The following is a 25,026-nucleotide window of genomic DNA, read 5'->3' as shown; positions in this document are numbered from 1 at the left end:
GAAGCCGACGTTTGTCCGCAGACAGTTTTTCTAGGTCATGTGGCCAGCATGACAAAGCTGCTTCTGCCGAAATGGAGATGCCATTTACCTTCCCGTCGCAATGGCACCTATTTATCTACTTGCACTAGTGTGCTTTTGAACTGCTGGGTTGGCAGGAGCTGGGACCGAGCAACAGGAGCCCACCCCGTTGCGGGGATTCGAACCACCAACCTTCTGATCGGCAACCCCTAGGTTCAGTGGTTTAGACCACAGGGCCACCAACGTCCAGATATAGCTATAGCTATATATAGCGGTACCTCGGGTTAAGTACTTAATTTGTTCCGGAGGTCCGTTCTTAACCTGAAACTGTTCTTAACCTGAAGCACCACTTTAGCTAATGGGGCCTCCTGCTGCCGCTGCGCTGCCGGAGCACGATTTGTGTTCTCATCCTGAAGCAAAGTTCTTAACCCGAGGTACTATTTCTGGGTTAGCGGAGTCTGTAACCTGAAGTGTATGTAACCTGAAGCGTATGTAACCCGAGGTAAAGGTAAAGGGACCCCTGACCATTAGGTCCAGTCGTGACCGACCGACCTGAAGTGTATGTACTGTATTTTTCGCCATATAGGACGCACTTTTCCCCCTCCAGAAATGAAGGGGAAATGTGTGTGCGTCCTACGGGGCAAATGCAGGCTTTCGCTGAAGCCTGGAGATTGAGAGGGGTCGGTGCGCACCGACCCCTCTCGCTCTTCAGGCTTCAGGAAGCTATCCGCAAGCCTTGCAAGCCAGGCGGGAGTTCCCGCGGGCTCGCAAGGCTTGCGGGCAGCAGCCTGCAGCCCGAAGCACGGGGCACCCTCCGTGCTTCGCGCAGGTGTCCGCAAGCCTTGCGAGCCCGGTGGGAGTTCCCGAGTTCCTGCGGGCTCGCAAGGCTTGCGGGCAGCAGCCTGCAGCCCACAAGCTCGGGGGACAGCGGGGAGGCTCAGCGCGCCTTCCCGCTGTCCTCCAACCTGGTTTGGAGGCTGGCGCTGGGGAGAAGGTGCTCTCCTAGGGTGCACATTGCTTAAAAGGTGCATGGTTTAATGGGGGGGTGGCAGTTGCTATGTGCTCTCTCCTAAACGTCTAGTCCCGAGACGTGCCTTTGCCCCTTCCCGTTGGATATTGGAGACACTAGGCATTTCGGTTTCCGCATGGAGAGCTCACCGCCTTGGCTTGTCCCCTCGGCAACGCAGCCCGTTTTTTTCCTTGCAGCCTCCACCCCTGGCAGCCTGGGAGGGTCTCACAAAGATGACGACACGGCTTCTGTGACCAGCCTGAACTCCTCCGCCACGGGCCGCCGCTTGAAAATCTACCGCACTTTCCGCGACGAGGACGGGAAAGAGTACGTGAGGTGCGAGACGGTCCGCAAGCCCGCAGTCATTGATGCCTACTGCAGGATACGGACAACCAAGGACGACGAGTTCATGTAAGGGCATTCCAGAGACGCTGCTTTCTTCTTGGGAGTGACATGTTGGTAGGGTGGGAATCTCCTTGCCAAAGGAGAGCGGTGAGAGGCCAGAAAACGTGCAGTGTGTCAATATTTGTTCCTTAAAAAAAAAAGTTGCATCCTGCCTTTGTGCCTTTTTCTACGCGGAAAAAAATATTTTAAAATACACATGGGCGGGATATGGCAAATAAGAAAATATGGAACCAGCACAAGGAGTCAGGCAGAGTGAATCAAATCGGGCAGCAGCCAACGTTGTATTCCAGAGGCGAGGAACCTGTGGCCCCCATCAGATGTTGTTGGACTCCAAATCCCATCAGCCCTAGCTGGCATAGCCAGTGGTCAAGGATGATGGGAGCTGTAGTCCAGCAACATCTGAAAAGCCCATGTGCCTAGTTTTTGTTTATCTGTGTGCTTTAATGCTTAGTGGCCGGCCCTACCGTTAGGCCAGGGAAACCTTCGGTCATCTGGAAGCTGCTGGCTATACACAGCTCCCATCAGGGCTTGCCAGCAGAGTCAATTGTCTGGATGATGGGAGTTTGAGTCCTGCAACATCAAAGTCCCTTGCCTTTGTGTTTCCAGCCGGAAGTTTGCCCTCTTTGACGAGCAGCACCGGGAGGAGATGCGGAAAGAGAGGCGCCGGATCCAGGAGCAGCTGCGGCGGCTCAAACGAAACCAAGAGAAGGAGAAGCTGAAGGGTCCTCCTGAGAAGAAGCCCAAGAAGATGAAGGAGCGGACGGACCTTAAGGTAAGCTGTCTCTCTTGAAAACTTTGGCTGCCTCTGGCTCCTTTTCTTGTGGTCTTTAAATTTTAAAGTAATAGTCCAGCTGTTGTGTTTGTGGAGGAAAAATAAGCAAGCATCACAGAAACCAGATTGCGGACCTTAGCAGGTGGTGCTATCCTGTTCTTGTCCCCTCCTCCAAGTCTGGTAGAAGCAGCATAAATTCTGCAAGGAAGGAAATGTGTAACCCAGTTTTATTCAGCCATTGTTGAGAGACTTTGCTGAATTTAGATTGCATAGCTGCAGAATCAATTTTTTTTAATAAAAAATAATCCCAGAGTGGTAGCCATGCAACTAAAAAAAATTAGAGGCCTGTAGCACCTTAAAGACTAACACATTTTATTAAGGCATAAAATTTTGTGGGCACAAACCCCCTTTGTCAAAAGCATTAGGTGAAAGTTGGCAGTAAGAAAGCAGAAATTTTAATAAGTTTCAACTCTAGTTTATCACAGACTAGTTTTTTTTGCATCTCCTTGCCATTCGGCTCCCACCTTAAAAGTCTCTCCTTTATCTACCTCCCAGCTAAGAACTCCATGCCACTGACAGGGTGATCTTGAATCCACAAAAGATGACAGCATAATAAATTTGTTAGTCTTTAAGTGTGCCGCAGGACTCTTTAATTTTTTTAGCTACATGGCTACCTATCTGGGATTTCCTCCCCCTAAATCTGGATTCTGCAGCTATGCAACTTAGTATGTACACAATTTAGCTTTAAGCTGCTTCTGTGTTGCTGGTGGTGCAGTTGATGAAAGCCTTGCCTGTGTCCCTTGAGAAATCCCCCCCCTTTTTTTTGCTTCTGGAGCCAAGCCTTCACCCCTTTGCTTTTGCTTGCAGTTAAAGTGTGGCGCTTGCGGGGCCATTGGCCACATGCGGACCAACAAATTCTGCCCCCTCTACTACCAAACCAACGCTCCGCCCTCCAACCCCGTTGCCATGACGGAGGAGCAGGAGGAGGAGCTGGAGAAGACCGTCATCCCCAACGATAACGAGGAGCTGATCAAAGTGGAGGGGACGAAGATCGTCTTGGGGAAGCAGCTCATCGAGAGGTGAGAGGCGCTCAGCATCATCTCACAGATAGGGGAGTCTGCCGGATCAGGGTCATGGCCCATCTAGTCCAGCATCCTAATCTCACAGTGGGGACCCAAAAGTCTGTGGGAAGCCCCCGAGCGCAAGAGCACTTCTCTCCTCCTCTGATCTTTAGCAACTAGCATTCAGAAGCATAGGGGACGCGGGTGGTGCTGTGGGTTAAACCACAGAGCCTAGGACTTGCCGATCAGAAGGTTGGCGGTTCGAATCCCCGCGACGGGGTGAGCTGCTGTTGCTCGGTCCCCGCTCCTGCCAACCTAGCAGTTCGAAAGCACATCAAAGTACAAGTAGATAAATAGGTACTGCTCTGGTGGGAAGGTAAACGGCGTTTCCGTGTGCCACTCTGGTTCGCCAGAAGCGGCTTAGTCATGCTGGCCACATGACTCGGAAGCTGTACACCGGCTCCCTTGGCCAATAAAGCGAGATGAGCCCCAGAGTCGGCCACGACTGGACCTAATGGTCAGGGATCCCTTTACCTTACCTTTTATTCAGAAGCATTACTGGTCATATCCATTGTGGTTTGTAGCCATTGACAGAGCACCACTGTCATACGGTCTCCTGTGGGAGCAAGTTCCATACTTTAACTATGCGTTGCAGGAATAAATGCCAAATCTTCCACCATTCAGCTTCATTGAATGGCCACAATTTCTACTGTTACCAGAGAGGAGCTAAAAAACTTTCTCCTATGCCAGTGGTTTTTAACCTTTTTGAGTCCACATCTCCCTTGACCAATCATTCTTTCTGCGGCTCCCCTGCGGAAGCCACTTACCCTGGGGTTCCTTTGCAGTAAGTGGGGATTTCTCGTTCTGCTTCTGCCCTGCTCCTTTCTGACACCCTTTTGGGCACGCAGGTAACTGCCCTAAGTAGAATAACAGGGTTGTATCCTGTGTTCATCATAATCCAGAGCAGACCCAAAGAATGAATATGCCTAATTTAGGCTTGTTAATTTTAGTGGATCTGCTCCAAGTAGTACTTAGTCGGAAGAGGTCTTTTAGATCATCTAGCTCAGGCACAGGCAAACTCTGCCCTCCAGATGTTTTGGGACTACAGTTCCCATCATCCCTGACCACGGGTCCTGTTAGATAGGGATCATGGGAGTTGTAGGCCAAAAACACCTGGAGGGTCGAGTTTGTCTATGCCTGATCGAGCTCAAATGTTTTGCTCAGCAATGAATCTGTAAACGGTAAAACCATGAAATGCTGCAACCCGCCAGTCAGGAGCGTTGCAGAAAAGAAATGCCAGTGCCCAAAGATCAGCGAAGACGCCTCATGGGTGTGTTTGGCAAGGCTTTTCCCAAAAAGAGAAGGCCATTGGATAATTGAAGAGATGGTTCACATACCACCCATTGCACAGGGTGCAAGGCAGTTAACCAGCAAGGTCAAGTAAAAAGAATCCAAAACACCCATAAAATAACATAATCCTTTAAAAATAACCATGCAGCAGCTCATAGCAAGTCACTAAGAGCAGCAGGAGCAGCAACTGACTGATGCACAAGGTAGAATTGGTAGCACCTTAAGGATACAGCAGGCTGCTTTGTGAGCTGACCCGTGGTGGGGATACAGGTCTTCAACTTACAGCTCCTTTGACCCCAGACTAGACCCACTGAAAGAGTAAATGGGCTTCTTGCTGTGCTCTTTGTGGTCGACTCAGTCCCTCCCAGAGTGGCGGCTAGACGCACCAAAGGAAGAGGGGCTGCAAGCTACAGCTCCCGTCTTTCTCCTCTCTCCCTGCAGCGCGGATGAAGTTCGCAGGAAGTCTTTAGTGCTGAAGTTCCCGAAACAGCAGCTTCCACCGAAGAAGAAACGGCGCGTCGGGACCACAGTTCATTGCGACTACTTGAACGTGAGCCCTTCCCTGACTCTTGTGCTCCTTCCTCCTGCCCACGATCCATCTGGGAGACGGTTGCGGGAACAAGGACTTACTTCAAGCCTCGGTCAGAGGGCCAGTTGTCTGCAAGCTGGCCACAGCTAGAGGGCAGTCCCTCCCCTAAAGAGCAGAGACCAGCTGCATGCTTGGCGATGCTCTTTGTCAAGATCTTTGTGCAAACCTTGGAATGGTCTTTAACACGTCACTTCTGTCTCTTTCAGCGGCCTCACAAATCCATCCACCGGCGTCGCACCGACCCCATGGTGACTCTGTCCTCTATCCTGGAAAGCATTATCAATGAGATGCGAGATCTTCCCAATGTAAGACCTTTTTCCCTGCGGGGTTTGATTTTGGCCTCTTCTGGTTGTACGTTGCGTGCAGAGGCAAGGCGGCTCTTTGCTTCCCAGCTATCGGGAGGACCAGCTCCTTGGTTGGATGGGAACAACAGAAAACCTGATTTATGAGATTTTTTGTACAGGGTTTTGTAGGAGATTTTCTACAGGGTGTCCTTTTCCGAACTCGCTTCGTCCAAAGATTGCAGGGTGGTTCACAATGTAAAAGTAGAAAATGAGAACACAAAATACGTAAGAAAAACAAGGTGAAGAAAAACAAGGTGAAAATTTTCACCTCGAAGGTGAAATGTGTAAAACAAAGCTGTCAACGTTTCCCTTTTTTTAAGGGAAATTCCCTTATTCCAAATAGGATTCCTCACAAGAAAAGGGAAAAGTTGACAGCTATGGTGTAAAACGTTTCTCATAGGGAGGATGCTTGCTTGGAAAGGCTCTGGTAGCCTTTTGGGGGCATGCAGGCTGTTTTCTGCCCTCTGCCTTGGAGAGCAGTGCTTTTAATGGGTTTTTAATGCTTTTATGTTGCTGGACCCAGCCCTTAAGGGAAAGTGATGTGCAAAGATGCAAAAGGGAAGCTCACCTTTCTTTCGGGTTTTCCTCTCCTTCTCCCAGACATATCCCTTCCACCAGCCTGTTAACGGGAAGGTCGTCAAAGATTATTACAAGATCATCACGAAGCCAATGGACCTGCAGACCCTGCGAGAAAACGTCCGCAAACGCCTTTACCCATCCCGCGAAGAATTCCGGGAGCAGGTGGAGCTGATTGTGAAGAACAGTGCCACATACAATGGTGATGGTTAATTAGTTTTATTTTCTTTTTTAAAAAAATGAAATAAACACTTCTCTCCTCTCCTCTCTTCACACTTGGAGAGCTAGTGTGGTGTAGTGGTTAAGAGCGGTAGTCTCATAATCTGGGGAACTGGGTTCGCGTCTCCGCTCTTCCACATGCAGCTGCTGGGTGACCTTGGGCCAGTCACACCTCTCTGAAGTCTCTCAACCCCACTCACCTCACACAGTGTTTGTTGTGGGGGAGGAAGGGAAAGGAGAATGTTAGCCGCTTTGAGACTCCTTCGGGTAGTGATAAAGCGGGATATCAAATCCAAACTCCTCCTCTTCTTTTTCTTCTCCTCCTGAGCTGCTTGCATGAAGTGTCCCAGCCTTAAAATACTAGTCATGGCAACTGGGGCAGTGACCTGATGCGCTTCCTGAGGAGGCGAAGGTGGCTTTTAAGTATTCATTTGTAAGGCTGAAATTCCTTCTGATGCTCCCCTGCTTTACGTCATAACCCATTTTATGCTCTAAAGTGCTTGTCCTATCTTCATTAGTTGTCCAGCTGTTTCCTTGACTGACAGCCTTACATATTTGTAGCTTGCCAGCCTATTTCCTTCCTGCAGTTTCCTCGTTTTCCTCTTCTCTCATTGTGGCTGATTCCCTTTCCTCTCCTTGTCTGATTTATCAGCAGGACCGGCACCTACCTTGCCTCGGGTGATTTTCAGTTAGAACTGAACTAGTCCTTCTGGGCTGCTTAGGAAGAGCTGTGATACCTGCTCCTTTTCTCTGGTGCTGTGATCTCCCAGCAGCTTGCTTTGCCTGTTGCTTCTCAGTCTCCCTCCCACCAAAGGGCAGTCTTTGCCAATCTGATGCCCTCCCAGATCTTTTGGACTACAACTCCCATCAGTCCCAGACCTTACTGGCTTGGGCTGATGGGAGCTGCAGTTCCAAAACACGTGGGGGATACCAGCTGATTGCAAAAGGGGAGAGTCTGCTCCCTGAGTTAGCTCTCTATGCCACTGGGAGATGCGACTAACCTAGCCATATGGAATCTTAAACTTCTGATTCTCCTTTCAACCTAGCAAGGCTCTCAAGGCAGCTCACAACAGCGGCACCCCACAATAATTGTTTTTGTTGTGTGTGTAATAAACAAAAATCTGCCCTGGTTCCCTTATGGGGGACACAAGAGCCCTTATAGAGTCCTTTGTAGGTACTCCATCGGTCGGAGAAAATAACAGAGGCCAACCAGAGAATATTGAGAAGCAAAGCAGCTTGTAAGCCTGATCTTTATTGAACTGTTGCAACAGGGTGCTCCCCTCACTCGCAGGAAAGGAGGAGGACCCAGAAAAATGGTGTGCCTGCCCTTATATAGACATTTTAAATTCCCTGCCCTGGAGCTCAAGACCACCCCTCCATACAACATACATACATCACGGAAGGGGTGTAACCCAAGACCACCCCCCCACAAACATTATACCTACATCACAAAAAAGGTGGTCTACAACAGAAATTTGAATGATGTTGTTGTTTCCTGCCAGGTTATCTGATAATGCCTTATCTGATGGCCTTTCCTGGTAGTCTGCCCATTCCTTTGAGATGGTGATTTCCCAATTCCTGAGACAATGGGAAGGCTCCCCCACCCCCTCCCTCCTTGCAGAGAAAACATTTGGTCAGTTGGGGAGTCAAAATGGTTTCAGGGCGGTCTTCCTGTGCTGCTCCAGACATGTGGTCCACACATCTATGTATGTGCTTGGTTGGTACATTTATGAACATTTATTTTATATATACAGTGGGTACCTCTAGATAGGAACGGGATCCGTTCCAGAGCCCCATTCGCATCTAGAGGTAAAGACGATGGCACGTCTGTGCACGCGCGTGTTGCTTTTCGCCGCTTCTGCGCATGCGCGTGACGTCATTTTGAGCGTCTGTGCATGCGCAAGCAGCGAAACCCGGAAGTGACACACTCTGTTACTTCCGGGTTGCCGCGGAGCGCAACTCGAATGCGCTCAACTTGAAGCAAATTTAACCCGAGGTGTGACTGTGTGTGTGTGTGTGTGTGTGTGTGTGTGTGTGTCCGTGTCCTTAAATTTTTTATTCCATGTGTTTGCAGGCCCAAAGCACTCTTTGACCCAGATCTCTCAGTCGATGCTGGACCTCTGTGACCAAAAATTAAAAGAGGCAAGTCAGGGTGTGGAGGGAGGGAGGGATTGCTTGTGGCTTTGTAACCAACTCGGGACTGCTCACAGTGAAAGCCACTCTCCAGGGGGAGACATTTCCGGTTCTACCTGGAAATGCCAAGGATTGAACTCTGCCAGCAAGCTATGGTCCTTTCTAGTGTACAGCCAAATTTTTTGGGGTGTGTGTGTTATAAAGGAGTTGCTGTGAATCTGTGCGCATTTCTGTACTTTTGTGCCTTTTCAGAAGGAAGATAAACTGGCTCGTTTGGAAAAGGCAATTAACCCCCTACTGGATGATGACGACCAAGTGGCCTTCTCCTTCATTCTGGACAACATTGTCACCCAGAAGATGATGGCTGTTCCTGATGTAGGTCTGCCCCTGGCATATTGGGGTGGTCCCCTTCTGTGGTTTCCAGCCAGTGGCATTCAGAAGCACTGGTGCCTCCAGCTCTAGAAGGCAGAGCATAGCCATCCTGGCTAGCAGCCATATATAGCCCTCTCCCGTCTGAATTTGTCTAATTCTCTTTAAAGGCCTGGTGGCCATCTCTGCCTCCCGTGGGAGCAAGTTTCAGTTTAACTACATGCTTCCTGTAGAAGTACTTTCATCCAATGGTGTTTCCATGCACTTTGTTTTCTGCCACGGTGTCCTGTTGCACCAGGTTTAGTCCTGCTGGCCACATGACCCGGAAAGCTATCTGTGGACAAACTCCGGCTCCCTCGGCCTGAAAGCGAGATGAGCTCCACAACCCCATAGTTGCCTTTGACTGGACTTAACCATCCAGGGGTCCTTTACCGTTTGCCTTTTTTTCTACCATTCATCTTCATTCAACACCCTAGAGCAGGGGTGTCAAACTCAAATTCATCGGGGGCCGCATCAGCAGTTTGGTCACCCTCAAAGGGCCGGTTGTATCTGTAGGACTATGTGTCCACTCTTTATTATCACTTTCCCATCTCTCCTGAAATTGCCTTCCCTCTGCATCAGCTCCGCCTCCGCCACTTCCACCGCCCCCCAATGCCTGGTCGCTCTTCTTGCACTTGTACTTGTCCTTGCACATCTTGTTGCGGTGCCTCTTGCACATCCAGGGCTTGCGCTGCTTGGCCACTTGCATGGTGGTCTCGCTGCAGCCTTTGTAGGTGCAGCTCTTGCAGCCGCCGCCGCCTCCTCCTCCCCCAACTGGGCACCACCCTCCTCCTCGTCGTCCAGATCCTCCAGGCCTCCGCCGGGGCTGCCGGCACTGTCGCCTCCGTCGCCGTCCGCGTCGCCCCCCGCCGCCGGGCCCAGCTCGTAGAAGACCATGAGGCCTGAGGGTGCCTCCGAGGCCACCCGCGATGGTGGCTGCAGCTGCCGCACCACCTGGGGCTGCAGCAAGGCACCCACCGCCTCCCCGTCCCCGCCGCAGGGCTGCATCACCAGCCGCGTGAGCGGCTGCGGCAGGGAGGGGGAAGGCAACGATGAGGAGAAAGGGGCCGAGCTGCTGCTCGTGTTCCTGGAAGGCTCCATCCCTTCGGCAGACCTCGCAGCCAGGGCCTCCCGCAGGGCCCCTCGGCTGCCACAGCAACGGCAAACGGGCGCCACAGGCTGGGCGCTGACAGGTTGCCAGCTATTACGCACGCGCGGGGAAGGCGACGTGCACGCGACCTCCGCCTCCTTTCCCTGGAAGCTCACTTAAGCGCGCAAGCGCAGAGGCGGCGACGGCGGGGCTTTCCCCCCAATCCTTCCCTGCCTGCGCATGCGCGTTGCACGCCCGACATCGCCCATGTTCAAAAAAGGCCGCTAGGGTAAGCGATCTCCTTTATGATATTGGAGTTAGCGGGAGGATTCGTCGCGCGCATGCGCCGTCGCGTTGGCAGCCTGTTCAATGGGCGGGTGGGAAGCGACTGGGCTTCTAATAGCGGGCTGGGGCTACACGGCTACATGGGCCACATGACGAGGTCTGGCGGGCCGGATTCGGCCCGCGGGCCTTGTGTTTGACACCCGTGCCCTAGAGCTATGAGAGAGGGAGAAAGCCCTTTTTCTATACACATTTCTACACGCTGTGCAAAATTTTATTTCAGGCTTCCTCAGCCTCAGCCCTCCAGATGTTTTGAGACTACAGTTCCCATCATCCCTGACCACTGGTCCTGCTAGCTAGGGATCATGGGAGTTGTAGGCCAAAAACAGCTGGAAGGCCGAGGCTGAGGAAGCCTGTTTTATTTCCTTTTTTATATATAAAATTTTTTATCATGCCACCTCTTACTTGCCTTTTCTCTAGGCCAAAAAGTCTGGAGTATTCTTATCCCTGTATTTACTTGGGTTTGGCTAAAATGGTGTAGCAGACTGCAAGCAAACCACCACAGGATTTGGGATTTGCTGGCAGGTGCAGGAAATGGATCGTTTCCTTTAGGTTCAGCTAGGTGTTCTGCAAAAGCCTTTCGGTGTCTCTTGAAGATGCATGAAGCCCACAGCTTGTGCCCATTTAACTTCTGTGCATTCGGCTGTATGCGCTTGGCAATTTAAAAAACCCACATAAAATAAAAGGGGATGGGCATTCAGGAAAAAGGGCTTGGGTAGTCCTACCCACCATTGCATCCAATGTGTTCTGACTATATGTGATTTTGGCTTCGGGCGTGATTCCTGTAACACAGATCCTGCGTAAATTGTGGGCTTCCTGAACTGGATGCAGTTCACTCTGCAAGAGCGGCTTGCTCATCTCTCTTGCCCTCTTGTCGCTTGCAGTCTTGGCCTTTCCACCATCCTGTAAACAAGAAATTCGTGCCAGATTATTACAAAGTCATTGTCAGCCCGATGGACCTAGAGACAATCCGGAAGGTGCGTACTGTGCTGGCACGTTTTACTGCCTTTTGTAAACCACTTAAGAGGTTCTCTTACGACTGAGCATCAGGTAAGTTTTGTCGAATAAGATAAACCCTTAGCCGCGAAGCAAAGGCCCCGGCTGGCTGGCTGTATTTTAAATCTTAGATAAAGTACTGAAAATAGAAACTCAGTATGGAAATATATGGGCTGAGGGTGAAATACAGTGGTACCTTGGTTCTCAAACTTAATCCATTCCGGAAGTCCGTTCCAAAACCAAAGCGTTCCAAAACCAAGGTGCGCTTTCCCATAGAAAGTAATGCAAAATGGATTAATCCATTCCAGACCTTTAAAAACAACCCGTAAAACAGCAATTTAACATGGATTTTACTATCTAATGAGACCATTGATCCATAAAATGAAAGCAATGAACAATGTACTGCAGTCACATAATCAATCAGTAGCTGAACTGGGTTCCACACAGCCACAAAAACAAAAAAAAAGCCACAAAAACTCAAAAAATGAATAGGAAAAACAGACAGACCCCAGTGTAACACTCAAAACGGAAGTGTGGCACTCAAATTGGAAGCGTAACACTCAAAACGGAGCACATTCTGCTTCCAAAAAATTTCGCAAACTGGAACACTTACTTCTGGGTTTGCAGTGTTTGGGTTCCAGGTTGTTTGAGTACCAAGGCGTTTGAGAACCAAGGTACCACTGTAATTCTGTTTCCTTAGCCTCAGCCACCAGCTGCTGATTTGGGGGCCAAAAAATCATGAGGAGAAATAAATAACCCAGAGACGTGCTGCTTTTGGCTTGGGGCCTGTTGAGCGGGGGTGGGGGCGTGATGGGGAGCAGCAGCTTCACATTTGAAAGGACCCCCAGAATGCTGAGATCCGACAATGGGGCGTGAGGAAAGAAGTGGCCCCTAGTTGGCCCGGAGGGGTAAAGGACATTTTGCAGGCCAGAATCAAAAGACTTCACACGGACTCCTTAAAGTTCTACACTCCCGCCTTGCCTCCTCTCTGTTCATTCTAGAATATTTCCAAACACAAATACCAGAACCGAGAAGTCTTTCTGGATGACGTGAACCTGATCCTTGCCAACAGCATCAGATACAACGGTGAGCGATCCGTTTGGCTCTGTGCCACATCTGTAGCCCCTTGACGCATGTTTGTGGAGAGTTTTCAGGGCGAGAGCTGAGCCTGACTCCACGTCTGCTCGTGAAGACATGAATAAGTGTCTTTTCCTAAAATGTGGCTGGGTCCCTTGATGAAAGTTGCTTAGGGAAGTTTTTAATGTGTGACATTTTAATGCGTTTTTAATCTTTGTTGGAAGCCACCCAGAGTGGCTGGGGAAACCCAGCCAGATGGGCGGGGTACAAATAATAAATTCTTCTCCTTCTCCTTCCTTCTGGGCGCTCTCTTGTTACACTTCTTTAGCTCATGGGGCCCAATCCTGTGAGTAGGCACAAACAGAACAGAGGGATAACTTATTCCAAAGCCTCCAGTTGAGCGGGAGTTGGGGGGGCGTGATGGGGAGCAGCAGCTTCACATTTGAAAGGACCCCCAGAATGCTGAGATGTCTCTGGGTTATTTCCAGAGCTCTAATCTGTCTTCCCCCAAAGCAATGTATTTTTCTGTTCTCCCACCAATTTTGGTGACAGTAGCAAAAGCTGGGGAGGTAGAAAGATCTAACTCCCTTCACTCAGCCCAGTGCCCTGATTGATAATTTGATGTATGGGATTGGGGGTGTGTGTTAACCCCTTCCAGCCAGCTGCTGGCAGCAGCTGCATGTCTGGTGTGTGTGCAAGAGTGTGCAAAAGACCACATCCACTACAGGCACACCATCCCTGGAGGATTAGCAAGAAAGCCAAGAAACATTAGCTGCCCCTGGAAGAGGGGACTGGTTTTACTTAAATCCCAAGGGCTATTTAAGTGTGCTGTGGGACAGGGCAGATTCAGGAGTCCTACAGGGCCAGAGCTCAAGGAGATCTTGTAAATTTTGGCTGGCTGGCTGAGACAAGCAGCTTCCCAGGAAAAGAGTCCTTGAAAGATATCACTCTCAGTTGCCACAGTTGCACACTGGCAAAGCTTTGGAAAGATCTGGGTGTGTACAGTGGTACCTATGGATGCGAACGGGATCCATTCCGGAGCCCCGTTCACATCCTGAAGTGAATGCAACCTGCGCCTGCACGGGTCGCGATTTGCTGTGTCTGCGCATGCGCGTGATGTCATTTTGAGCGCTTGCGCATGCGTGATCAGCGAAACCCGGAAGCAACGTGTTCCGTTACTTCCAGTTGCTGCAGAGCACAACCCAAAAACTCTCAACCTGAAGCTACTTTAACCCGAGGTATGACTGTATTGCGGGACGCAGGTAGCGCTGTGGGTTAAACCACAGAGCCTAGGACTTGCCGATCAGAAGGTTGGCGGTTCGAATCCCTGCAACGGGGTGAGCTCCCGTTGCTCGGTCCCAGCTCCTGCCAACCTAGCAGTTCGAAAGCATGTGCAAGTAGATAAATAGGTACCGCTCCGGCGGGAAGGTAAACGGCGTTTCTGTGCGCTGCTCTGGTTCGCCAGAAGTGGCTTAGTCATGCTGGCCACATGACCCGGAAGCTGTACGCCTGCTCCCTCGGCCAATAAAGCGAGATGAGCGCCGCAACCCCAGAGTCGGTCACGACTGGACCTAATGGTCAGGGGCCCCTATACCTTTACCTATGACTGTATGGCAAAAGCAGTACTTACCTGGATCTCTGCTTCCTTGAAATGAAGAGGGCCACGTGGAACTAGTGGCTTTCTCCTGGGCTCAGGTATCAGCGGGCTAGCACTAAGGAGATGTGGTTTGTTCCTTTGTTTTTCCCCATTTCAGGGCCTGACAGCCAATACACAAAAACAGCTCAGGAGATTGTGAACATCTGCTACCAGACGCTGGCAGAGGTAAGTGGCCCAGCAAGCTGAGCCTGCCAAGGACCGTTTTGAATTCTCGACAGCCTCCGCAAACGCTTCTCTCTCTCTCTGTTCGCTCCTTCAGTATGACGAGCACCTGACCCAGCTGGAGAGGGATATCTGCACTGCCAAAGAAGCGGCCTTGGAGGAGGCAGATCTGGAAAGCCTTGACCCAATGACCCCTGGGCCTTACACTCCCCAGGTGAGGCACCCCACCTAAGCTTTTTCCCAGGACCCCCTTCTGCTCTCAAATGCTGTGGCCCTAGCATGGGGTGAGGCTACAGCAGAAGATCATGCACGCTTGTGGAAAGGGTTTGTTGTATTAGATTTCTGAGCCACAGGCTTGTCCTAGTAGCACCGGGAGAAGTCTGGTTGGGAAGGAGCCTTTGGGAGAGACTGTTGTTCAGCTAGACCAGTTCAGCTTAGGCAGGGAGGAGATTCTCCTATCACCAGCTCCTTTTTTAAACTGGAGATGCCAGAGATTGAATCTGGAACTGGTGGCATGCAAAGCATGCTAAAGGTAAAGGGACCCCTGACCATTAGGTCCAGTCGTGGCCGACTCTGGAGTTGGGGCGCTCATCTCGCTTTATTGGCCAAGGGAGCCGGCGTACAGCTTCCAGGTCATGTGGCCAGCGCCACTTCTGGTGAACCAGAGCAGCGCACGGAAACGCCGTTTACCTTCCCGCCAGAGCGGTACCTATTTATCTACTTGCACTTTGACATGCTTTCGAACTGCTAGGTTGGCAGGAGCAGGGACTGAGCAACGGGAGCTCACCCCATCGTGGGGATTCGAACTGCCGACCTTCTGATCGGCAAGTCCTAGGCTCTGTGGTTTAACCCACAGCGCCACCCGCGTCCCGCAAAGCATGCTAGTGAGCTGCTATCCCTTTCACATTGCTCAATCCCTTTCATATTGTTCAATCTCTGGCATCCCCATGTTTTTTAAAAGATGGGGGTGGGGCTCAGATAGCAGCTGATGGGAAATATCTTGGCAGTAGGCCTGGGCGATATATTGATATATCACATATACAGTGGTACCTCGGTTTACGAACTTAATCCGTTCCTGAAGTCCGTTCTTAAACCAAAACCTTTCGTAAACCGAGGTGCGCTTTCCCTAATGAGGCCTCCCGCCGCCAGTGCCCTTCCACCGTTCAGATTCCGTTCTTAGACCGAGGTAAAGTTCTCAAACCGGGACACTATTTCTAGTTTTGCGGAGTTTGTAAACCGAATCGTTCTTAAACAGGACTGTTCTTAAACTGAGGTACCACTGTATTGCCCAGGACCGGTATGAGGGCCTAACTGCGATGGTGGTTTCACTCAGCGGTATATCGCTAGTGAAACCGCCGCCATTCCTGAGTCCCTTCAGTGCTCAGCGTGCCGAGGGAGAAACAAACTGCAGCCGGGTGCTGGAGGCAGAGGGACTCGGGAGCCACGGCGGTTTCACCAGCGATATGCCACTGAGTGAAACTGCCACTGTCGGTCCCTCATGCCAGCGGAGAGGGAGAAACAGGGTGCCAATACAGCTTGTTTCTCCCTCCTTGTCTTTATAAACTGTTTGGCTGAGGAGAGTGCAGCTGCCCTAGCCTCAGCCAAGCAGTTTTACGGAGCCGTCACCAGTTCGCACGAGCCATCGGCTGGGGGGACGGGCACCACTAAACTGTTTCCGCTCCCTCAGCTGTGCAAGCAGGAGAAGAATTTGGGCTCCCTCAGCTTGGGTGACATCTTAGTGTATTTTTGGTCTTTGTGGAAGCCGCCCAGAATGGCTGGGGAAACCCAGCCAAATGGGCGGGGTATAAATAATAAATTATTATTATATTATTATTATAATTTGCAATGGCCTAGCAATCCTCCTGCTTCCTTGCAGCATGGCCAAATTGGGTGTTGGGTTGACCAACAGACAGTGCATTGCAGGTTGAGTCAATTGCCCCATCCTCCTTTTGTCTTCTCTATTCTGCCCTCTTTTCCTCCTGACAAGGGTTGCTGCTGTCTGCTTCCTTCTACTGAACTCCATATAAACTTTTTGTATCTGAAACCAGATAGCATACAATCTCACAATACCTGCTTCCATAGCAGTAGGCTGCCTGACCTTTGGACACTTCCCCTGTGCGTGTTGCATATTGGAATCTGTTACCCGTTTCCCTATTGCTTCTGGGTTTTTTCCCCGTGAGAAAGGGGATGAAATCTCCAGTCATTTACTATAGAGAGAACCACAGTCAGGAAAGGAGGGCAGGAGCCATTACCAAACGGCTAAGACATTCTGATTTCTTCTTTTCAAACGTACTCCAGCCGCCAGATCTGTATGACACCAACACTTCTCTCAGCATGTCCCACGATGCCTCGGTCTACCAAGATGAGAGCATTCTGTCTGCTTTGGATATTCCCACAACCACCCCTGAGAAGCAGGGAATACAGGTCAGAAAAGTCTGGAAGCAAAGAGGGCAAAAATATCTATTGGGAAAGGCAGGGGAGAGAGGGGTTATAGCTTTCCCTGTGGCAGAAGCTGCACGAAAAGTACGTAACAGGGGATGCGGTATCAAGATGGATATAATTTGGCATCATCGTTAATTGCTGGTCAAAGAAATGGGGACAGAGCTGTGGGAGGAGGCTTTGTTAAGATTTTCAATAAAACCAGAATAGCTGGGACTTGTGGAGGAGGAAGACCATTAGCTCCAAGATGCCTTGGGCAAGGGCTTGGTATTCTTTCTTTTATGAATAGACACAGAGAGTGGATATAATAAAAGCCAATGGTTCACATGGTGTAGAAGGGCCACGGTTTAGCCCTTATCCCTTTCAAGCAGAAACTATGTCAAAGCAGTTTATAAAGCCAACAGCCCTTCTGGGCTGAGCACCAATATGCGACAGCGATACCAGGTAGCCAGTCCTCCTCTGGTTTTAGTGGAGCATGAGAACTCGGCGTGCCACAAATCTGGAGGAGGATTTATATTGTGGAGGTTCCGATTGCACGATGCCTGTATTGTAGGCAAATAGGGGAAGAGGCATTTATTGGAGATAATGGATGGGACGTATGCTCTGGGCCATTTAACTGGGGATAAATACATTTTGTGCAGGTTCTTTATGTGATGGGCCTAAATGTGGCGTGGTTTGTAGCAGGAGGGGAAAGAAAAGGGCAAGGGGCTGTGTAAACACAAAGCGTACGTTGCAGAAAAGTACAGGGCTGTGACAGAACTGTCTTCACCCGTTTACCAGAGGATGCGCCGGCATGGCAGAAGCGGGCTATCAAGTTTGCAGCTGTGGGTTTTGAACCCGGGTTGCCCTGCGAAATGGGTTTCTGCCATTGCAGGAAGGCGGCTCTCTGCTCTTGGGGAGAGAGAGGGCAGTAGAGGAAAGGACATGCTGTCCGCCAGCATCTTAAGAGGCCCTTTGCGCTTGTAGGCTTTTGTGACTTGGCTTGATACCCTGAGCAAGTCCTGGAGGTGCGAAGCCGTGGGGGAAGCATAGGAAGGCATTTCATTTCAGGCAAGAGCTTAGGAAAGTGCCGCAAGTCTCGGGTGGGTCTTTCCCCTCGGCTGTGGCCCGTTTCCGAGTGCCTGTTCCCTTCCTCAACCGTGTTGTCTCTGTTCCCCACTCAGATGCGGCAGGGCCGAGGTAGGCTGGGCGAGGAAGACTCTGACGTAGATATTGAAGGGTTTGATGAGGATGAGGATGGGAAACCTAAGACTCCAGCCCCAGTGAGTATCTTTGATCCCATCCCTAGTTTGTGGGTTGAACTTCTGCCCTCGCGGCAGAAGCTGCGGCAGCTCAGGGCCCCTTCTGAGGGACGTTGGTAGCAGTGGCTGGAGACGCAAGCCAGGGCCCGTCGGTGTTTTTTAGAAAGAGACGGCCTTGCCGGTGAGGGACGTCCGCGGGTAGAGAGATGCCACACTCGGCAGGCGCCGGCAGCTGCCCTCTCGTCTCTCTCTCTCTCTTTTTAACCACCGGCTGTTCTGCCCTGACAGGAAGTGGAAGATGGGGATGGAGACCTGGCTGACGAGGAAGAAGGCTCGGCGCAGCAGCCTCAGGCCAGCGTTCTTTACGAGGACTTGCTCATGTCAGATGGAGAGGACGATGACGGCAGCGACGAGGAAGGCGACAACCCTTTCATGTGTAAGTTGTCCCTCTTTACACAGCAGGGCCAAGTCAGGTGATGGGCCCATCTCTCTCTATAAAGGTAAAGGGACCCTTGACCATTAGACCCAGTCGTGACCGACTCTGGGGTTGCGGCGCTCATCTCGCTTTATTGGCCGAGGGAGCCGGCGTACAGCTTCCGGGTCATGTGGCCAGCATGACTAAGCCACTTCTGGCGAACCAGAGCAGTGCACGGAAACGCCGTTTACCTTCCCGCCGGAGCAGTACCTATTTATCTACTTGCACTTTGACGTGCTTTGAAACTGCTAGGTTGGCAGGGGCAGGGACCGAGCGACGGGAGCTCACCCCATCGCGGGGATTCGAACCGCCAACCTTCTGATCGGCAAGCCCAAGAGGCTCTGTGGTTTAACCCACAGTGCCCCCCACATCCCTTGCTGTGCTGGTGGGGGGCTTCTTTTTGGGGGGGAGCAGAAAGGAGGGGAGCGATAATGCTCCCTGAAAATTGTCCTCGCTATATGACAACTAGGTTTAGGGGGGAAGTAGAAAAGGGGGCCAACAGTTATGCAGTGGGGCTGGGGAAGAGCTCAGAGAAAAGGTGACTGAAATGACTTGTGGAGGGATGGAAACACCCCCCCCCAAAAAAAACCTTTCAGCTTTGGCTCTGCCTGTTGCCAATACAGTGGTATCTCGGTTTACGAACTTGATCTGTTCTGGAAGTCTGTTCTTGAACTGAAACTGTTCTTAAACCGAGGCTCGCTTTCCCTAATGAGGCCTCCCGCCGCCAGTGCCCTTCCACCATTTGGCTTCTGTTCCTAAACCGAGGTAAAGTTTGCAAACCCGGACACTGCTTCCGGTTTTGCGGAGTTTGTAAACCGAATAGTTCGCAAACAGGGCTGTTCTTAAACCGAGGTACCACTGTATCTGCCTCCCCACCACTTTCGTTCATGGGAATATAGCCTTTGTCTTCTTCATATTATTATTAAATTTGTATACCACCCTATACCCACATGTCTTGGGGCAACTCACAATATAAAAACGCAAAATACACAATAAAAACAAAACCCACCCCAATAACCCTCCCCTCCCTGACACATTTTAAAAGGGCTTTGGATTTCAATCTGCCAAAGGCCTGGCTAAAGAGGAACGTTTTTGCCAGGCAGCTAAAGGTGTATAATAAAGCTGTTTCCTTCCCCTGCCGAGGAGCCTGAATTTTGGGGAAGCCTTAGGATATATCACCAGCTAAATATTGCAATATATCATGATATCTGAAATAAGGATGGAACTATGTAGAGGCGGATGAGGTCCTGTCCCTGCTATTGCTTCTACTTAATGTATTGTTACAGCTGTTACTTTATAGTACAGATATTTTTTTAATTTGCACATTTCCCCTAAAATATGGAGGGAAGCTGTTTTGGGGAAGACAACAATGTAAACACCGGAAAGTAAAAATGGAAACACTGACAGTGGTACCTTGGTTTACAAAACAAAAAATTTTTTCCCTTCCAGTAGCACCTTAAAGACCAACTAAGTTAGTTCTTGGTATGAGCTTTCATGTGCATGCACACTTCTTCAGATACACACGAAAGCTCATACCAAGAACTAACTTAGTTGGTCTTTAAGGTGCTACTGGAAGGAAAAAATTTTTTTGTTTTGACTATGGCAGACCAACACGGCTACCTATCTGTAACTTGGTTTACAAACTTAATCCGTTCCGGAAGTCCGTTCTTAAACCAAAGTGTTCTTAAACCAAGGCGTGCTTTCCCATAGCAGCGAGGGACTCAATTTACAAATGGAACACACTCAACAGGAAGCGGAACACGTTTTGCTTCCAAGGCAAAGTTCACAAACCAAAACACCTACTTGTAGCGTTCTTAATCCAAGTTGTTCATACACTAAGCTGTTATTAAACCAAGGCACCACTGTATTTTCTTCTGCCAGTGAGCTGGGTGGCAGGGAAGAAAAAGGAAGACGACACAGACACTCGCATGCACACACACAGAAGGGGAGACGGGAGGAAGGAAGCTTCACGCTCCCCCCCCCAGTGTCATTCTTTTACATAGCGTGAACACACATTGAGATTTGCGATACGTTGCCATGTCAAATCTTAGGAAACCAGTACCACGATGTGGACTTTGAACCAGTTTGGGGTGATATATTGATGCACCACTGCCCAGCCCTAGTTGACTTGTTGAGCTGCAGTGTTTTTGAACTGCAGCTTAGCCAGAATGCTAAACTACTGAGAAAATCAGGAAATCAGGCTCGGGTAACTGCAATGTGGCTACCCTTTCTCTGCCCAGCTATTCAGCTCAGTGAAAGCGGGAGCGATTCCGACGTGGAGTCCAGTGCCGTGAGACCCAAGCAGCCTCACGTTCTTCAGGAGAACACGCGAATGGGCATGGACAACGAAGAGAGCATGATGTCCTACGAGGGAGCTGGAGGAGAGACATCGCATGCCCTGGAAGACAGCAATGCCAGGTAACCATAGACAAGCGTGCTGTTGGAAGCAGTGAGCAAGTGCTTGGCTCTCACGGATGCAGGGTGGCAGTGCCCAGTTCAAACGATTCTCGTGCAAATGCTTACGAAGCCTGGGTGTCTCTGCTCTTTACTGCTCCTCTGTTGACTAACTCATTGCACTTCCGTGCCCTCCATCCAACTAAGTTCTCTGGGCCGGCTGCTCAAACAAGAAAATGCTGACTGCATTTAAAACTCTAAAATCCAGGCAGGGGTTGGGGAGGGAAATCGCATAGCGGGAGAAAGCCCAGCAAAAACCCCAACCAAAACCATCAGAAAGCACAGCAGCTAAAACAATGAGAACAATTCTTTTTTTTCAATTGCTGTGATGCCAGAAGCAGGTAAGTAACATCACCAAATGCTATCAGAACAATCCTTTTAGTAGTAACTCCGGGGTGCCATTCCATGGCTTCTTTTGTACATGTGATTCATAGGCGTAGTTATGGGCAGGATCGCAGCCTTGCCTTTCCTTTTAAAGTGTATTTGGAATAGTTATTAAATGTACATAAAATTACGAAGCGTGGAGCTATGCATTGCTGTTTCAGCTGCCTCTGAAAAGCTTGTTCTGTCTCTAAAAGGCTTTTTAAAAAGATGAGCAGAGTCTCTGGGCTTCTGCCTGGAACACATACATAACCACATCTAGCACAGCAACCCAAATGTTGCTGTCTCAAGTGCTAGAGTTATGGCGGTATTGCTTGCACCAGAGCAGTGTTTCCCAAACTCAGGTCTCCAGCTGTTTTTGGACTACAGTTCCCATCATCCCTGCTAGCTAGGGACGATGGGAGTTGTAGTCCAACAGCAGCTGGAGACCAAAGTTTGGGAAACCCTGCACCAGAGGAGATAGCCATCAGCTTAGATGCTTTACAAAAAACAGAAAAAGTCTATGTTCTCCTGCCAAAGGTGGTCAGTTTCTGGATATCTGTTCAGAATTGCAGGTGGGGAGGGGGCTATTGTCCTCAAGCCCCACTTGCGGGCTTCTCATGGGCATCTGAGAGGCCACTGAAAACGGGATTCTGCACTAGACGGCCTGATCCTCTGGCACTCCTGACGCTAAAAACATGCAGAAAAGCACCAAGTAAACGCTAATCTGGGAGCCGGTTGAAGCTAAATCCTTCGAAGACAGAGGTCCTGTGGCTGGGATGGGGCGATATGGGATTGGGGGGGGCAATTCCCATCTCTTGCGGGGGCGCAATTAGTGCCAGCACCGTCTGTTAAGAGTTTGGGTGTAATCTTCGACACCTCCCTTTCCATGGAGGCGCAGATTGCAGCTATAACAAAGGCGGCATTTTTCCATCTCCGCCAAGCTAAGCAGTTGGCTCCTTACCTCTCTCGCCCTGACCTAGCCACTGTGATCCACGCGACGGTCACCTCCAGACTGGATTATTGTAACTCGCTCTACGTGGGGCTGCCCTCGAGACTGACCCAGAAACTCCAGTGGGTGCAGAATGCTGCAGCGAGACTCCTTACGAGGTCTTCGCTGCGAGATCACATTCACCCGGTGCTATACCAGCTGCACTGGCTCCCGGTGGAGTACAGGATCAGGTTTAAGGTGCTGGTTTTAACCTTTAAAGCCCTATACGGCCTAGGACCCTCGTACCTACGGGACCGCCTCTCCTGGTATGCCCCACAGAGAAACTTACGGTCTTCAAATAAAAACATCTTGAAGGTCCCAGGCCACAGAGAAGTTAGGCTGGCCTCAACTAGAGCCAGGGCTTTTTCGGCTGTGGCTCCGATCTGGTGGAACACACTGTCACAAGAGACCAGGGCCCTGCGGGACTTGACATCTTTCCGCAGGGCCTGCAAGACAGAGCTGTTCCGCCAGGCCTTTGGCCAGGGCACAGCCTGACTCCCTCCCTCGGCAATCTTCGCGGAGCTCTGGCCCAATGGTTGCCAGTGGCTTGAATTAATTAATTTTATAATGAATGATTTTAGAGTGTTGTTTATGCTGTACTTTTGTACTGTTTTACTGTTGTTAGCCGCCCTGAGCCCGGCTTTGGCTGGGGAGGGCGGGATATAAATAAAATTTATTATTATTATTATTATTATTATTATTATTATTATTATTATTATTATCTGCCACACTTTCGTGTTTCCCTTCACCGCATGGTTTCTCTTCTGTAAAGCGCTCGGCATGCACAATCAATAACAAAAGCATCACCATCAAATTTCTATCTTTCTCCAGTTACGGTAGCTACGAGGAACCAGACCCCAAATCCAACACCCGAGATACTAGCTTCAGCAGCATTGGGGGTTATGAGGTCTCGGAAGAGGAAGAGGAAGAAGAGGAGGACCAGAGGCGTGGCCCTAGTGTGTTAAGTCAGGTTCATCTGTCGGAGGATGAGGAAGATAGTGAAGACTTCCATTCCATCGCAGGAGACAGTGACCTGGATTCAGATGAATGAGCCCCTTTCCTGGGGGATTGATAATTTGCACCCTGGACTCAAATGTAAAGATTTTTTTGTTTGCATCCAAATGTGTCTCCTGCTAAACTGGAGACACCTGTTTTGGTCCTTTTTTTATATAATTTGTTATTGTGTATAAAGGGGTGTGTGTACATATATAATAAAAAAATTACTAGCAACTGAATGAGGGCTGTTCTTTGTTCACACAAGCACTCATGACAAAAGTCTCATTTTCCCAGCAAATGCTGTATGTTTGCCGATAGTGGTTTTTCCCCAGCCAGAACTCAGTTCTGACACCTCTCAGGAGGGTGCCATTGCCATTCTAAGAGAACAAGGGGAAGAGTTCATGTTCAGTTCAGACACCATTTCCCCCCTAGAAAAATAGCACTGGAGAGAGTTTGTATTAATTTGTCCATTCCTGGCATTTTTGAAGAAAAATGTTGTAAGCTTTGGAGTTTAAAATGGCTGACTTGCACAACCCTTTTGTCACGCATAAAAAGGTAAAGGTAAAGGGACCCCTGACCATTAGGTCCAGTCATGGCCAACTCTGGGGTTGCAGCGCTCATCTCGCTTTATTGGCCGAGGGAGCCGGCATACAGCTTCTAGGTCATGTGGCCAGCATGACTAAGCCGCTTCTGGCGAACCAGAGCAGCGCACGGAAACGCCGTTTACCTTCCCGCCGGAGCGGTACCTATTTATCTACTTGTACTTTGACGTGCTTTCGAACTGCTAGGTTGGCAGGAGCAGGGACTGAGCAACAGGAGCTCACCCCGTCGCGGGGATTTGAACCGCCGACCTTCTGATCAGCAAGTCCTAGGCTCTGTGGTTTAACCCACAGCGCCACCCACGCCCCACATTTGTCACACATGCTTTACCCCAAAATACCTTTTTGCTTCCAATCAAGGATGTTATGGCTCACAGGCTTTGTTGATACCTTAGCATATATAGCTGAATAACCTCATTTCGGGAAAGGGTGGTCTGGGGGGGGTCACCCCTCCTCTTCCCCTGCTCCAACCTTCCAAGTGCTCATCTGGTTGGAATGTGCCCGTGAAATGTTAAAACAGTGCCTGCTTGGACGATGGGGAGAGGGGCTGTGCATATACCGTATTTTTCGTTCCATAAGACGCACCTAGTTTTTAGAGGAGAAAAACAAGAAAAAAAATTTCTGAACGAAACAGTGGATGTATGATTTTTGTGGTTCATGCTGTGACCACAGACATGCTATGTGATCTGATGGTGAATTTGGGGTGACTCAATGCAAAAATCCTGAGGATACATGGGCTTTTACCTCCCCCCCGGCAGCCTCCTTTATCTCTAGAGTCCCTTATCTCCCCTCCCGATCCCTTGCCGATCAGCTGCTCAGCGGCTTTGTTTCAACGCCCACTTCCCTCTTTCTAAAAACAAAACAAAAACACGACCTGCTTTTTGCCCCTGGGTAATTCGGCTCCAGGGACCACGCATTCGCTCCATAAGACGCACAGACATTTCCCCTTACTTTTTAGAAGGAAAAAAGTGTGTCTTATGGAGCGAAAAATACGGTATGTGGTTGGGACATAGCTGCACAAACAAAGGTTAAGCGTTCATAAAAATTGCACCCTCTGCTGCTGCCCTCTTGATTTAAGGAAGCAGAGTTAATTCAGGGTGAAAAAAAGGACACACGACTAGTTAATGAGGAATAGGTCGTCTCTAAGATGACAGGATTTTAAAAGATGGAATGAAAATATCCATCCATGTTGCTTTGGAGGGTACTAGAGATGTGCTGTTTGGGAGTTTTCTTCTCCATTCAGCAGAAATCCAACATCATTAA

The 25,026-nt window shown here is 49.9% G+C and overlaps 1 protein-coding gene and 1 pseudogene across 4 annotated transcripts in view; one reads left to right on the top strand and one right to left on the bottom strand.

The window, feature by feature from the left end:
* LOC128399923 (transcription initiation factor TFIID subunit 1) overlaps window positions 1-23,403 on the top strand; it is a 49,296-nt gene extending 25,893 nt beyond the window's left edge. For 2 of the 4 annotated variants that reach the window (XM_053361799.1, XM_053361798.1), the window contains exons 24-40: window positions 1,225-1,438; window positions 2,039-2,204; window positions 3,072-3,283; window positions 5,057-5,165; window positions 5,411-5,509; window positions 6,149-6,326; window positions 8,418-8,485; window positions 8,729-8,851; window positions 11,201-11,293; window positions 12,314-12,398; window positions 14,144-14,211; window positions 14,306-14,422; window positions 16,507-16,632; window positions 17,811-17,909; window positions 18,177-18,324; window positions 20,604-20,781; window positions 23,000-23,403. In XM_053361799.1, coding sequence (XP_053217774.1) covers window positions 1,225-1,438; window positions 2,039-2,204; window positions 3,072-3,283; window positions 5,057-5,165; window positions 5,411-5,509; window positions 6,149-6,326; window positions 8,418-8,485; window positions 8,729-8,851; window positions 11,201-11,293; window positions 12,314-12,398; window positions 14,144-14,211; window positions 14,306-14,422; window positions 16,507-16,632; window positions 17,811-17,909; window positions 18,177-18,324; window positions 20,604-20,781; window positions 23,000-23,219 — 2,303 coding nt within the window. In that variant the 3' untranslated portion in view covers window positions 23,220-23,403. The remainder of the gene's footprint in view (window positions 1-1,224; window positions 1,439-2,038; window positions 2,205-3,071; window positions 3,284-5,056; window positions 5,166-5,410; window positions 5,510-6,148; window positions 6,327-8,417; window positions 8,486-8,728; window positions 8,852-11,200; window positions 11,294-12,313; window positions 12,399-14,143; window positions 14,212-14,305; window positions 14,423-16,506; window positions 16,633-17,810; window positions 17,910-18,176; window positions 18,325-20,603; window positions 20,782-22,999) is intronic. The other 2 variants (XM_053361801.1, XM_053361800.1) reach the window with 1 other exon arrangement.
* LOC128399941 (regulatory factor X-associated protein-like) lies at window positions 7,775-9,892 on the bottom strand (annotated as a pseudogene).
* Window positions 23,404-25,026: the final 1,623 nt, after the last annotated feature.

This window comes from Podarcis raffonei, chromosome 13 (genome assembly GCF_027172205.1).
Source record: "Podarcis raffonei isolate rPodRaf1 chromosome 13, rPodRaf1.pri, whole genome shotgun sequence".
NCBI classification, from domain to species: Eukaryota; Metazoa; Chordata; class Lepidosauria; order Squamata; family Lacertidae; genus Podarcis; species Podarcis raffonei.
The sequence above is the reverse complement of the archived record's forward strand: the minus strand, read 5'-3'. Positions and strand labels throughout refer to the sequence as shown.